General features: G+C 55.1%; 1 protein-coding gene across 1 annotated transcript in view; it reads left to right on the top strand.

The window, feature by feature from the left end:
* Positions 1-4740: 4740 nt before the first annotated feature.
* LOC118596697 (maestro heat-like repeat family member 5) overlaps positions 4741-11967 on the top strand; it is a 69335-nt gene continuing 62108 nt past the window's right edge. Inside the window, exons 1-3 of the mRNA XM_036207574.1 lie at positions 4741-4818; positions 5157-5297; positions 8280-8560. Of these exons, the coding sequence (XP_036063467.1) occupies positions 5247-5297; positions 8280-8560 (332 nt within the window). The 5' untranslated portion in view covers positions 4741-4818; positions 5157-5246. The remainder of the gene's footprint in view (positions 4819-5156; positions 5298-8279; positions 8561-11967) is intronic.

Genomic DNA, 11967 nt, shown 5'->3' with positions numbered 1-11967 from the left:
TGGACCCGTCTCCTTTTAATATAGCAAGGTCTGGAGTCACCTGGAGTAGCTATAAGGTGGAAAGGGCCCGGCCCCTTGATTCTGCATATGTACCCTGGACTCCTCCCTCACCCACTTCTCTGCCATTCCCAGAAGGGAAAGGGCCCCGGATGCCCTGCCTTGGCTCTGAAAGGTGATGTCCCAGATCATATGACTGCTCTGAGTACTAACTGAGCACCTGCTGTGTGCAATTCTGCCATGTGTGTACCAAAACAGAGATCCTACCACAGCAGGGGTGTGCTTTATCCAGAAGTAGAACCCCCATCAGGTGGGTGCATCCTGAGACTGATCCAGATAAACAGCCAGGCTCCCAAGAGGGTGAGGGGCCCTGGGAGACACTGCTACACTTGGGGCAGAGGACTGGCTAGACCCTAAGATACATCCCTAAGATACATATAAGGAGCAGCTTAGAAACCCCACTGTGGGTCTTGGCTCAGTACTCTATCTCCTTGAAAGTTGGGGGTGAAGTGCCACCATTCACGGCCAAGCTCTATGACCCTAGACGAGACACTTTCCTCAACTTCTGAAGATAATTTGAAGGCTTGTTTTTGTTTGTTTGTTTGTTTTTTGTTTTGTTTTTTAGGTGTTTGCTTGTTTGTTTGTTTGTTTGTTTGTTTGAGACAGGGTATCACTATGCAGCCCTGGCAGCCCTGGAACTCACTATGTAAACCAGGCTAATCTTGTACTCACAGAATTCAGCCAGAACCTCTGTCTCTTTTTTTTTTTTTTTTTTTTTTTTTTTTTTTAAGATTTATTTATTATGTATACAATGTTCTGCCTGCATGCCAGAAGAGGGCGCCAGATCTCATTACAGATGGTTGTGGGCCTCCATGTGGTTGCTGGGAATTGAGCTCATGACCTCTGGAAGAGTGCCCTTAACTGCTGAGCCATCTCTCCAGCCCCCCAGAACCTCTGTCTTTTAAGCACTAGAATTTAAGGCATGTGCCACTATACCTGACCTTGTTTGAGGCCTTGTGATGGTTAGCTTTGCCAACTTGACACAACCTAGAATCTCCTGAGACAAAAGAGGGTCTCAGTGACACGCTGCCTACATTGGATTGGCCTGTGGCTTGTCTGGCATGCGGGAGGGTTGTATGAATTAAGTTCATGGATGTGGGAAGATCCAGCCCACTGTAGGCAGCTCCATTCCCTAGGCAGGGTAGGGGGGCTGACCATGTAAGAGTGGAGGACTAGACTGAGCAGAAGCAAGCAGTCTTCGTGCTCTTGACTGTGGATATGATGTGGCTGGTTATTTACAGTTCCTGCCTTGACCCGCCCCCCCCAAGGACGGACCGCACCCGCCCCCCCAGGACGGACCGCAACCTAGACTTGTTCACTGAACAAACCCTTTCTCCCCTAAGTTGCTTTTTGTCAGAATTGTATCGCGGCAGCAGGGAAATGGAACTAGGACATGCCTCCTATATTTACGATCCAGACAGCATGAGACTTGGAAGGAGGACAGCTGGAGCCAGCATCCGTGCTGGAGAGGAGGGGCCCAGAGTCCCGGAAGACCAAGGAAAGTCATGGCCGTAGCCGAGACAGCAAGGTGAGTGTTCCCTTACAGTGTAATGAGGAGAACAGGGGAAACTCAGGCCAGGAAAGACTGCCCAGGACTTCCCACCTCCACACCGCCATCTGAGAGCTCCAATATCACTCAGCACACACAGGTGTTTCGCCAGGCTTTACACAAACTTCAGAGACCCCACTCCACAGCTTTTTGGGACAGAATGCTCCCTGGGGATACAGGGGAAGGTGGGAGATTTAGCAGGAGCCAGCCATGGAGTCCCACCCTTGAACTTCTTGCCAGTGGCCCAGCTCCCGTCACCCTGTCCAACCTTTCCCACTGTGGACAGGTCTCTAGAGAGACAGTGATTAAGTGCTTGGCTTTCTGTCCCCGGGAGCATGGCTCTGTGGCATACCCAATATTTCCCAGACTTCCTGCCATAGGGCCTGACTTGGGTGGCACATACTAATGTCAACTGGTATGTGGCTCTGCCTGGGACATGGGAACACATTCACCAGCAGCCACGTTTGAGCCCCTACAGCGTCTAAACACATGGCTGTTGTTTCTGAAGCAGCTCATGGAAGTGGGTGACAGTGGAGGTGAGTGGTATGTCAGCTGAGCTAGCCCAGTGGAGAGGCAATCAGGGCACAACCAGCGAGCTGGGAGACGGGGCTTCTGTGACAAACCTTCCCTGAAGCTGGTGTTACTGGCCATTCCAGTTACCTGATCACCCCATCCCTTCTGCCTTGAAGCCAGCCTGAGCTCAGTCTCTAGCCTGGCGAACTCATGCGGTGAGGGGGAAGGGGGACTTTGACCCTTGCTGCCATTCCCTGGGATTGCCTAGCCTTTGCCTACACTGTCCCCTCTGCTTCAGCACCCTTCCCTACCCACAGGGCAAGCTCCTCCTCACCTCTTCATTCTTAGCTGAAGTGCCACCCCCTCCAAGAGGCTTTCATATCCTGCGTGAAATAGTTCCTACCATTTATTTCTCATGTCACACTCCTGCACCTCCTTGTGATGTTTACTTGCCTGTTTGATAACTCATTTGGGGAGTCTTGGCGCCCTATATTCTCCAATTGGACCAAGGCTCTGTCTCTGAACTCCTAACCACCTGCCTTTGAAAACTATTTTGAGAATAAATTTCCAGAAAAGTGAGGTCAAAAACATGAAAAGCACAACCCCCAAATGTTCATTATTAAACCATAGTCGTAACATGACTCCTTTGGCGCTTGTGAGAAAGGAGGCGGGTGCTCCATTCCCCCACAGGGCAAGCTGACCCGGGGGACTTACTGGCCTAGAGGCCTCCTCAGTGTGAGAGGGAGGTAGTGATTAAGTGTTTGGCTTCCTGTTCCTGGGAGCATGGCTCTGAGGCACGTTTTTCTCAAAAGCCAGAGGGCACAGCCTCCAGTTGCCCACAGTGTAATCTGCTTTACATCTGGCCCCCTTCCCTACCCACTTGGCTTCCTTGATGCCCTGCCTGTGTTCAGAGGATGACCTCCAAATCTAGATGCTGGTTTTAAGGAGCCTAAACACCTAATCTACCATATGAACAGATAAACACACTAGCTTGACTAGAGTCAAGATGGGCGCTGCCCCATTAGCAATCAAATGCTGGGGAGTGTTACAATGACGCCATTGGACAGCTCTGGAGAGTTGAAGAGATGCCAGAGGTTAGAAGGAGCCTAGAGCAGAGGCCAGTGCAGGAGAGGAGAGGAAGAGAGGCCCTCCTCCACAGCCCCAGGCTGTCTCTGGTACTGTGCCTCCTCCCCACCCCTCCTCCTCCGGAGCCCCTGCTTCTTCTCCTCCTCCTCCTTCTCCTCCTCCCCTAAAGTGAACATTCCGTCATCTAAGTTAACTCTTCTGCCAGCACTTAGGAATTTTTTTTCTCCCCAGCGCTGGGAAATTAAAAATAACTTCTGGATTAGAAGAAACAAACAAAGGCACAAGCAAAATCTGAGTCCAGATGCTCTTGTGTGCGAACGGGCCTCCAGTCCACCAGCCCCCTGTACACAAGGAACCCAAAGCCTCCCAGGCAAGAGCAAGCCTGGACATTTCACTCAAGGCCACTCAGCCCTACGGCTTGATGTCCCACGACTTAGAGAAGCCACCAGGGCTAGGCAATCCTTCCCTGCAGCCCACTTAGTATTCACACAGACTCCTGCCTGGAGTTTATAACCTAGAGAGGGACAAGTTGACAGCCCTGGTCTTATGTGGCCCATTCCAGGAAATTCTCTTAGATTTTCGAGGGAGATAGAAGGGATAGAGAGGAAGGCAGGTTGGCGGCTGTCAGAACTCCTTCCTGACACTGCCTCTCTCCACATACTCTCCAAGTCCTGTGCATCTCTAGCAGCTGTCATGGAAACCAGCGACGCTGTGGCACTTGGAGTGAGGCAAAAGGACAGCCAGCATCCAGCTACAGCTTAGAGGCCAAGCTGTCCTCGCGTTCCTAACTGCCAGGTGAGGTCATAACTACCCATCCTGGTGCTGCATGGGAATGCCAACACCGAGGTGGAGGGCCTGACCTCCCACCTTCCCCAGCTCTTCTCCTTCTCGCAGCCTGCCTGGGTCACCTTTTCCATCTGGCACGCAGACTCACTAGACGGTTGAGTTCGTGCAGGCACCGTGTCCCGCGCGCCCCTTCCCCGGCTTCCCTGGTGCAAGATGCGGGGCAAGGAGACACGAGAGGCAGAGGCTTTATTCGCTGTCGCGGCCGAGGGCGCGCCAAACAGGACGGCCCGCCTCGGGTGGGAAGGCGCCAGCAGGCGCCAGCAGCACCAAGCCAGGGGTGCGGCCCGCACCGGCGTAGCTCAGCGCCAGGCGCTCCAGACGTCGCTTGCGCTCGGCCGCCTGCGCCGTGGCGTGCAGGGGTCGCAGCAGCGCGGGGGGCGGCGCTCCGGGGCCGCGCAGCAGAAAGTCGAAGCCCGCGCGGTCCCGCGGGTCGTAGAAGAGCGGCCCGGTGGCCGGATCGGGCCCCGGTGGCCAAGCGAACGGGAAGGGCAGGGTGAAGTCCTCCGTGAGCACGCGGATGGCGAAGTCGTCCTCCTTGCCCAGCGCGCGGTAGGCGCGCCCGATGCCGCGGAAATGCGCCTCCCAGAGCTGCGCGTCGCCGCCGTAGATGTCGGGGAAGCGCGGCGCCGGGGGCGCAGCGGGACCTGCAGCGGGCGCGACAAGTCAGCGGGGGGGGGGGGGGGGCAAGCTCGTCTCCGCGCGCGAGGAGCCTAGGGGCGCAAAGCGCCGGGACACGGAAGGAGAGGCCACCCGGACAGAAGAAGCAGGTGAGGGCCACTCGGGAGTGAGAGCTGGGGCCCCCTCAACTCCGAGGACAGCGCCTGCGAGGCTGAGCCGAGGCTCTGAAGCCCAGATGGGACCAAGGTGGCCTGCCTCTATCCCTGACCCTTTTCCTACCTCCTTGGTCACCTCTCCCTCCAAAGGGGAAGTTGTCCACTTTGCTGAGGGACAGCATCAACAGGCTGTGGAGGCCAGCAAGGTCCTGAGAGTATGAAAAAAGTCAGACCCCTGGGCAGAAAGTTCGAGATGAGAAGGGGGGCAGAAAGTTCGAGATGGGAAGGGGGCTAATTTGGCCAGAACGCTCAAGATGGTGGGATTCACCCAGCAGGTGGTGGGCAGGCAGCAGCTGGAGCAGAAGGTGACTGACTCACTCAGCAGAGACCACCCTGGCCGCTGTGGATTCAGTAGACTATGGATGGGCCTGGCCAGGGGTCTTCAACTGGGTTCCCATGACGAGGAAGTAAAGGTAAATAAAGATAGTGGAGCACTCAGTCGGAGTGATGGGGTGCAGGAGCCTGGCATGGCAGCAGATGCTGGGGCCCCAAGATGGGGACTCGGGTTTTCAGGTATGTGGCTTCCCACAATGCAATGGGGGTCAACATTTCATCCCTGCTACAGGCGAAGGTCTAAGAACAGGAAAGTCGTTCCGGAGAACTGCAGTAAACCCCCTAAGTGCCACACCCATGCCCAGGAACCTCTTGGTTATAATTCTTACATAGTACCCTTACTGAGCACCCGCGGTGTGCAGTCAGGCTCTGGACTAGACCCTGTCTGCAGCCATGAGCCAGACAACTAACCCTGTTCTTCCACCTTGGGATAAGCAAATGCCTTCTTGAGTCCGAACCTTGGGCAGTACTCAGGGTGTTATGCTAGGAGGAGAGACGAAGTGGAATTAACACCTCCCACCCCCGCTGGGCCTGCAGATGGCTGCACCCTCGGTCTATAGCTCAGAGGGCTAATGAGGTCCCTGCAGCCTATCCTGTCTTACTGCTCGGTACCAGCGTGGGCTGCAGCCACAGAAGGGGAATGCCTCTGAGGTGTGAGTGGAGAGATGCTCTGGAGAAGAGAAGGGCCTGCAGGAGGGCCCTGGGAGAGGAGACAGTGACCCCATCACAGTCCTGGGCACCGATAGGGTGATTTAGTAGAGCCTATAGAGGTGGGGGTAGGGAGGGCAGTAGCAGGAGAGCAGCAGTAAGGCAGCGGCCTCTGGTCTAGGTGAAGGCATCTGGAGTCAGGACAGCGGTGAGAACAACCCTGCTTCTGACGACGTCTTGAAGCTAGTTTGTGTGGAGATGTGGAAATGGGAGCTCTTCGGAAAAGGGAAACTCCGAGGCCAGCAAAAGAGAAGCTACTGAGGCCAGGGGATGGAGACTTTGGTTTGGGGCAGGTTGAAACTTTCAGATGGGCCAGTGAGGGGCATAGTCTGGGGCGGGAGACAGACTTGGGGAATGTATTTAGAGCCAAGGGCGAATAAAACCACCAGGGGAGGGAGAGAGAAAAGAGGGGAGAGGAAGGGAGGGAAGGAGGGAGGGGAGGAGGAGAGGGAAAGAGGGAGGGGAAGGAAGGGGAGGAAAGAAGGGAGGGAAGAAGGGAGGGGAGGGAAAGAGGGAGGAAAGGGGAGAGGAGAGGAGAGGCCAAGTGATCCAGAACCAAGCCTGGGGCTATCTGTCCTTGGCAGGTCAGGGAGAGGAAAAGCCAGCTAGGAGACAAGGGAGGAGACAATGATGTAGGAAGAGTGTGGGAGTCACGTGCCGCCCGTGGGTCACAATCAAATGAGGCCTGAGAGCTGGCCTCAGATTTAGCAGCACAAGGTCATGGGTGACCTTGACCTGAGTTGCTTTCAGGGAAGTACACAAATTAAGCTTGATTAGAGCAGGTTCAAGAGCAAACGGGAGAGAAAGATTGGGAGGCAGCAAGGATCTGTAGCCTTCCGGCCGAGTTTTGTAATAAATGAGGAGCAGAGACATGGGGCCGTCACTACCAGGGAAGGGAGGTTGAGAGTGAGAACACAGAGACACCCACCCACCTCTGAGGTGCGAGGGCAGCGTGGGGTAGGGCTGGGCAAGAGAGAAGGGCGGGCAGCTGGCCTTGGCTGGGAGTGGACAAGGTGAGCAGAACCGGGAGTCAGTGCCTGAGTTCTCCTGTGATGGCTTCAGTGTCAAGAGGAAAGAGGTTCCTAGCCAGCAGCCGTACCGAGGAGGGGCGCAGGGAGAGAAGACACCCGGCCGTTGCTCAGGACAGAGGCCAGGCAACCAGGGAAGTAGTCAGGGGCCTGGCCTGCCGGAGGCACCCTGCAGGCAGCTGGTAAGAGGGTGAAGACCTGCTTCTGCCAGCTCCGTGGACACAGGCAAGGGTAGGATAGCACTGGGGAGGGGTTTTTCCAAAAAGGACAGGAAAAAGAGAAGGCTGGGCGGGAGGGAGGGGAGACAAGGCTGGGGGTGCTGGGAGAAGGTTTAAAAACAGAGAGTGGGGTTCCTCCGAGCAGAGCAGGAGCTTCCTCAGGGGAGCAGCACAGAGAAGAATCCCAAGATGGGTGGATATAGATGAGCCGTAGTCCGCATGCTGGCCAGGCCTCGACTAGACCGGGAGAAACAGGCTGCTAAGAGCAGATGAATCCAGAGGCCTGAGCCAGTCAGTGGGATAACAAGATAAGAGTCACCGAACAGAGCGGGTGGTTTCGTGTCCCCACAGGGGTGGAGGGCTGAGTCCTGGGCTCCTAGACGGTTTGTTTTTTGGGTTTTTTTTTTTTTTGGTTTTTTGGTTTTTTTGGGGGGGGTTGTTTTTTTGGTTTGTTTGGTTGGTTGGTTGGTTGGTTTTTTGTTTTGGTTTTTTGGTTTTTTGAGACAGGGTTTCTCTGTGTAGCTTTGCGCCTTTCCTGGATCTCGCTCTGTAGACCAGGCTGGCCTCGAACTCACAAAGATCCGCCTGCCTCTGCCTCCCAAGTGCTGGGATTAAAGGCGGGCGCCACCACCCCCTGGCCCCTAGATGGTTTTAAGGAGGTGTGACCGGAACAAAGAAGGCCCTGTGTCTTCTCCAGGATGACTCTTAGGGCAAAGGCAAGCTGGGGTACTGGAAGGAACTCTGAGGATGAGACTGGGAGAGCCCACCCCCACTTTCTGGAAGACAGCTGGACCACTGTTCCGTTCCCACATTCTCAGACACCCCCACACACACACACATACACCTCACCACGCATCCTCACCCATGTCTCACCTGGAGTGGTGATAGGGGGCGGGGGCAGACCAGTGGGGCTGAGGTCCTCAGAGCAAGGGGAAGCCATGTCAGAAGCTAGGGTCCCACTTTTGTTTACTTGGCTCCCCAGGAAACTGGGAGGAGCCTTCTGGAAGACAGAACCTTGCATTTAAAGGGGCCCCATCTGGAAGGGGGCTGGGGCCCAAGGGCGGGATTCATGGGAGTCAGAAAGTGCCTGTACATTGTCTTGTTTCAGCTCAATCTGGTGTTCACATCCCAGCCTGTGCCTACAAGGCTGCTGAGAACTTGGTTCTCTTCAGTCAGACTCCACCCCTGCCATGGGCACGCCAGGAGTGTCCCCAGAGCCCAGAAGCCTAACCAACAGCTCCCATCTTCAGCGACTCTAGATTTGAGCCAGACTAAGTTTCTGGTCTCAAAAAGCCTCTGTGGACTTGTGTCACCCCACACACACACACCCCGCAACACCCCCAGTGGACACAGCACCAATAGAAGGATCAAGGATGTGGAACTGCAACGGTAAGAAACTAGCAGGAACTGCTGTGGGCAGCAGGGCTCCCTGCCATCAGGAACACTGCGAGCGCACTGTGGTCTAGCCTCTCTCTATGCCTGCAGGCTGTAAGAAGGTCCAGAAGCCAAGACGACTTCAGAAAAAGTGAAGGCCCATACTTTGTAGCTGGGTCTGGGGCCTGGGGAAGAGAAGATCCAACCTCCAGCCATCATGTGAGCAAGCTCACTGCAGCGGGGGTCTGTTTGTTACCTGGCCACACTTATTGGTACAGCAGCATGGCAGTAGGAGAATGGGGCCACCTTCATGGAGGAGTCACCTATCCATCATCCCCCCCAACACACACATACACACACACACACACACACACACACACACACACACACACACACACACATCTTCACATCTCCTGCAGGACTTAGGCAACCTCTGCAAGGTGAGCACACTCTTGTCCTTCAGTACCACTCTCTACCCCCTTCCAAGAAGCCCTCCTGGTCTGCTCTGTACCCCTAAGCACACAGAGCCTTCATGGGAAGTCACCTGTCTAAACTGGTCCCTCTCTTGACTTCTGTGGCTTCATAAGGAGTTTGACAAGGAGTGTGCCTTGCCCTAGGCAGCTCACACTAAGACCATCCCTTTCCCTCAAGTTCAGGTCCCCAGGCAGCCACAGCCCACCTCCCCGCACCCTCAGATTTGGCACCACAGAGGCTGGGCTCAGAAAGAGACCCTCATTCACTGTGGGCTAGGTCACCCTGTCATTTCCTGAGCCTGTTTTCCTGTCTGGAAAATGTGCCTAGACACAGTCTACCTACAGTTCACCAAGAAGATAGGCAGACTTTCGAGACAGGGGTGGAATGCAACTTCCTGGCCACCCATGATACTCTACTTCAACAAAGCTTTGGTTCTGTGGCCCATGCATGTGATCCCCACGCATAAGCTTACACCCTCAATTCCACACCAGTGAGCCTCCCTGTCCATCTTCCAAAGCCATGGGCCAGCAGCCTCCATCCTTCTCCAGCCCTGGCATCCACATCCTGCTCCCCACTGCTGGGAATCTACCGACCTCAGATAATGTTGTAGGAGTGAGAACAGCCATACTGTCTGCAGTGGCAGCCCTTTTCACTCAGAGTCTTAGGGCGGGGGGGGGGGGGGGGCAGCCACATGTCTGAGGCACCAGCTTTCCTCCTTGTTAAAAGCTGGATGGTATTCCTCTGGGTGCCTAGTCATGTGCGCCCCCACCCCCACCCCATCCATCTATCCATAGACAAGTCACTCCCACACCCTGGCCTGGCGGCTGCCTCGACAAACAAGGAGTGATACCTCCTGAGATCCTAATCTTGATGCTTTTGGATGTGTGCCCAGAAGGGCGATTACTAAATCATATGGCAATGCTATTTTTAATTTTCTGAGGAACCTCCATACTGTTTTCTACACTGGCGGCGCCATGTCACACTTCACCCACAGGGCAGGAGCATTCCCCTCCCCCCCACACACACACCCCACTCTTGCTTCCTGACAGTCTGTCCGGATAGGTGAGAACCGGCAGCTCCCCGTGGCGCTGATGGCCCTGCCTGGGTTCCCGGTGATGGAGGCACCTGTTTGTGTACCTGCTAACCAGGTCTCTGTCCACTCTGGAGAATGTCACCCTATCCTGCCCTGCTCATTTGTTGGGGGTTGGTTGATGAGTTGAGCATTTTTCTTTTTTTTTTTGTTTGGCTGTATCTCTTTACCAGAGAGGCAGTTGACAGCACCTTCCTCTGGCTGGGGAGAGAGCTGCCTTTTTGGTTTGGCTTCTTGTTCTTGTTGTTGTTGTTTGTTTGTTTGTTTCTTTTTCGAGACAGGGTTATCACTGTGTAGCTTTGCACCTTTCCTGGATCTCACTCTGTAGCCCAGGCTGGCCTCGAACTCACAGAGCTCCGCCTGGCTCTGCCTCCCGAGTGCTGGGATTAAAGGCGTGCACCACCGTCATCCAGCACCTTTTTGTTGTGCTGTTTCCTGTGCTTCCTGGGTTTTCTGCTTGGACACTGCCTCCCCATCCATCTCTGCTCTTTCACCTGCATTTCTGGTGTCACATCCAGGGAGACCAACGTCAAGCCAGCTGCCCTCTAGATTTTCTTCTACTTGTCTTCCCAGCCTGAGGCTGATGCCTCCAGAGGGTGTGAGGAGTCGCACTGTATTGCTGAAAAGTGCGTGCCTGGCCCCTCCATCAACATCAACAACACAGCTCCAGTCCCTCTCCCACTGTGCCCAACACACTTCCAGGAGCTGAAGTCCTAGGAGTCAGGAAAACCAGGACTGAGGCATCCAGGAAGAGATAGAGTATACTGTGTTTCCCTAGGAAGGGGGCAAATTCCACTGCCCCCATGTTGCAGCGGCGGGGGAGGGGGGACAGGCAGGGGAGGCCTGCATTGCTGGAACACTGAGGGCTGGGGAAAGGTAGAGGAAGGGCCTGGGAGCAGCCAGGAGCTGCCCTATGTGGATCAGGTCCCTCTGCTTAGGGGAGCCAGTATGGAAGGGTTTGGTAGTGGGGTCCAAGACAAAACCACCCCAAGTTCACCCTGGGGCGGTAAGACGCTGGACTCTCTGCCCATAACGCCCCCACTGCTATTGGGCTGGAGGAGGGTGCTATAGGGAAGCAGCTCACTCCAGGGGCTCCAGGGCAGACTCAGTGGAGTCCCAGCTTCCACATCCCCTCCTCAAGCTCCCCCTACCACAGCCCTCTGACCACAGTCCTGTCTGTGACCACAGCGCCACCTACTGGCTACATGTGGAAGCTGGTGAGAAGGCCCGCAGGTGAGATACTGAGGCAGGATGAGGAGACTAATACCCAGGAGAGAGGGCACCAGATGGCCGTGGGGCCTCATCCCCACAATGAACTTATTTAGTGTCCTGAATTTGCATCCTGCTTCTGCCACTGACAGCTGTGTGGCCTTAACCAATTTATGGCCCTTTCTGAATGTCATACCAGACCAGGACAGTGGGCACATCTGACCTTTGGGTAATAAGAGGAAGAGACAGCTCCTACTAGACAGGGAGCCTATGGCTGGCAGAAGCTGGCAGGGCTCACAGGCAGACCAACACAAGCATGGCACCACCAGGAGCATGGCTGAATTCAGGTTCTCATGTACACCATGGATGCTTGTGACTCACACGAAGTCACCAGCACATAGTTCCCCACCCACACAGGTGTAGTGTACAGTAATGAGCCTAGCAGCCCAGAGGACATGGCCACAAAACCAGGAAGGGACCGTGTGGGGGCTTGAGATAATCTGTTTTTCTGTGGCTTTATTTAGCCACCAGCACACAAAATTCCTCAAAATTCAGGAATCCCCTCCCCCAAAGTCTGTTTGGCTGGCTCCCGCACACCCGTGGTCAAGGGTCCCACACAAAAATCTTTATCAGGGTCCTTGAAGCCACC

Source organism: Onychomys torridus, chromosome 16 (assembly GCF_903995425.1).
Source record: "Onychomys torridus chromosome 16, mOncTor1.1, whole genome shotgun sequence".
In the NCBI taxonomy this organism is placed as follows: Eukaryota; Metazoa; Chordata; class Mammalia; order Rodentia; family Cricetidae; genus Onychomys; species Onychomys torridus.
Note: the sequence above shows the minus strand (reverse complement) of the source record. Positions and strands in the feature narration are given on the sequence as shown.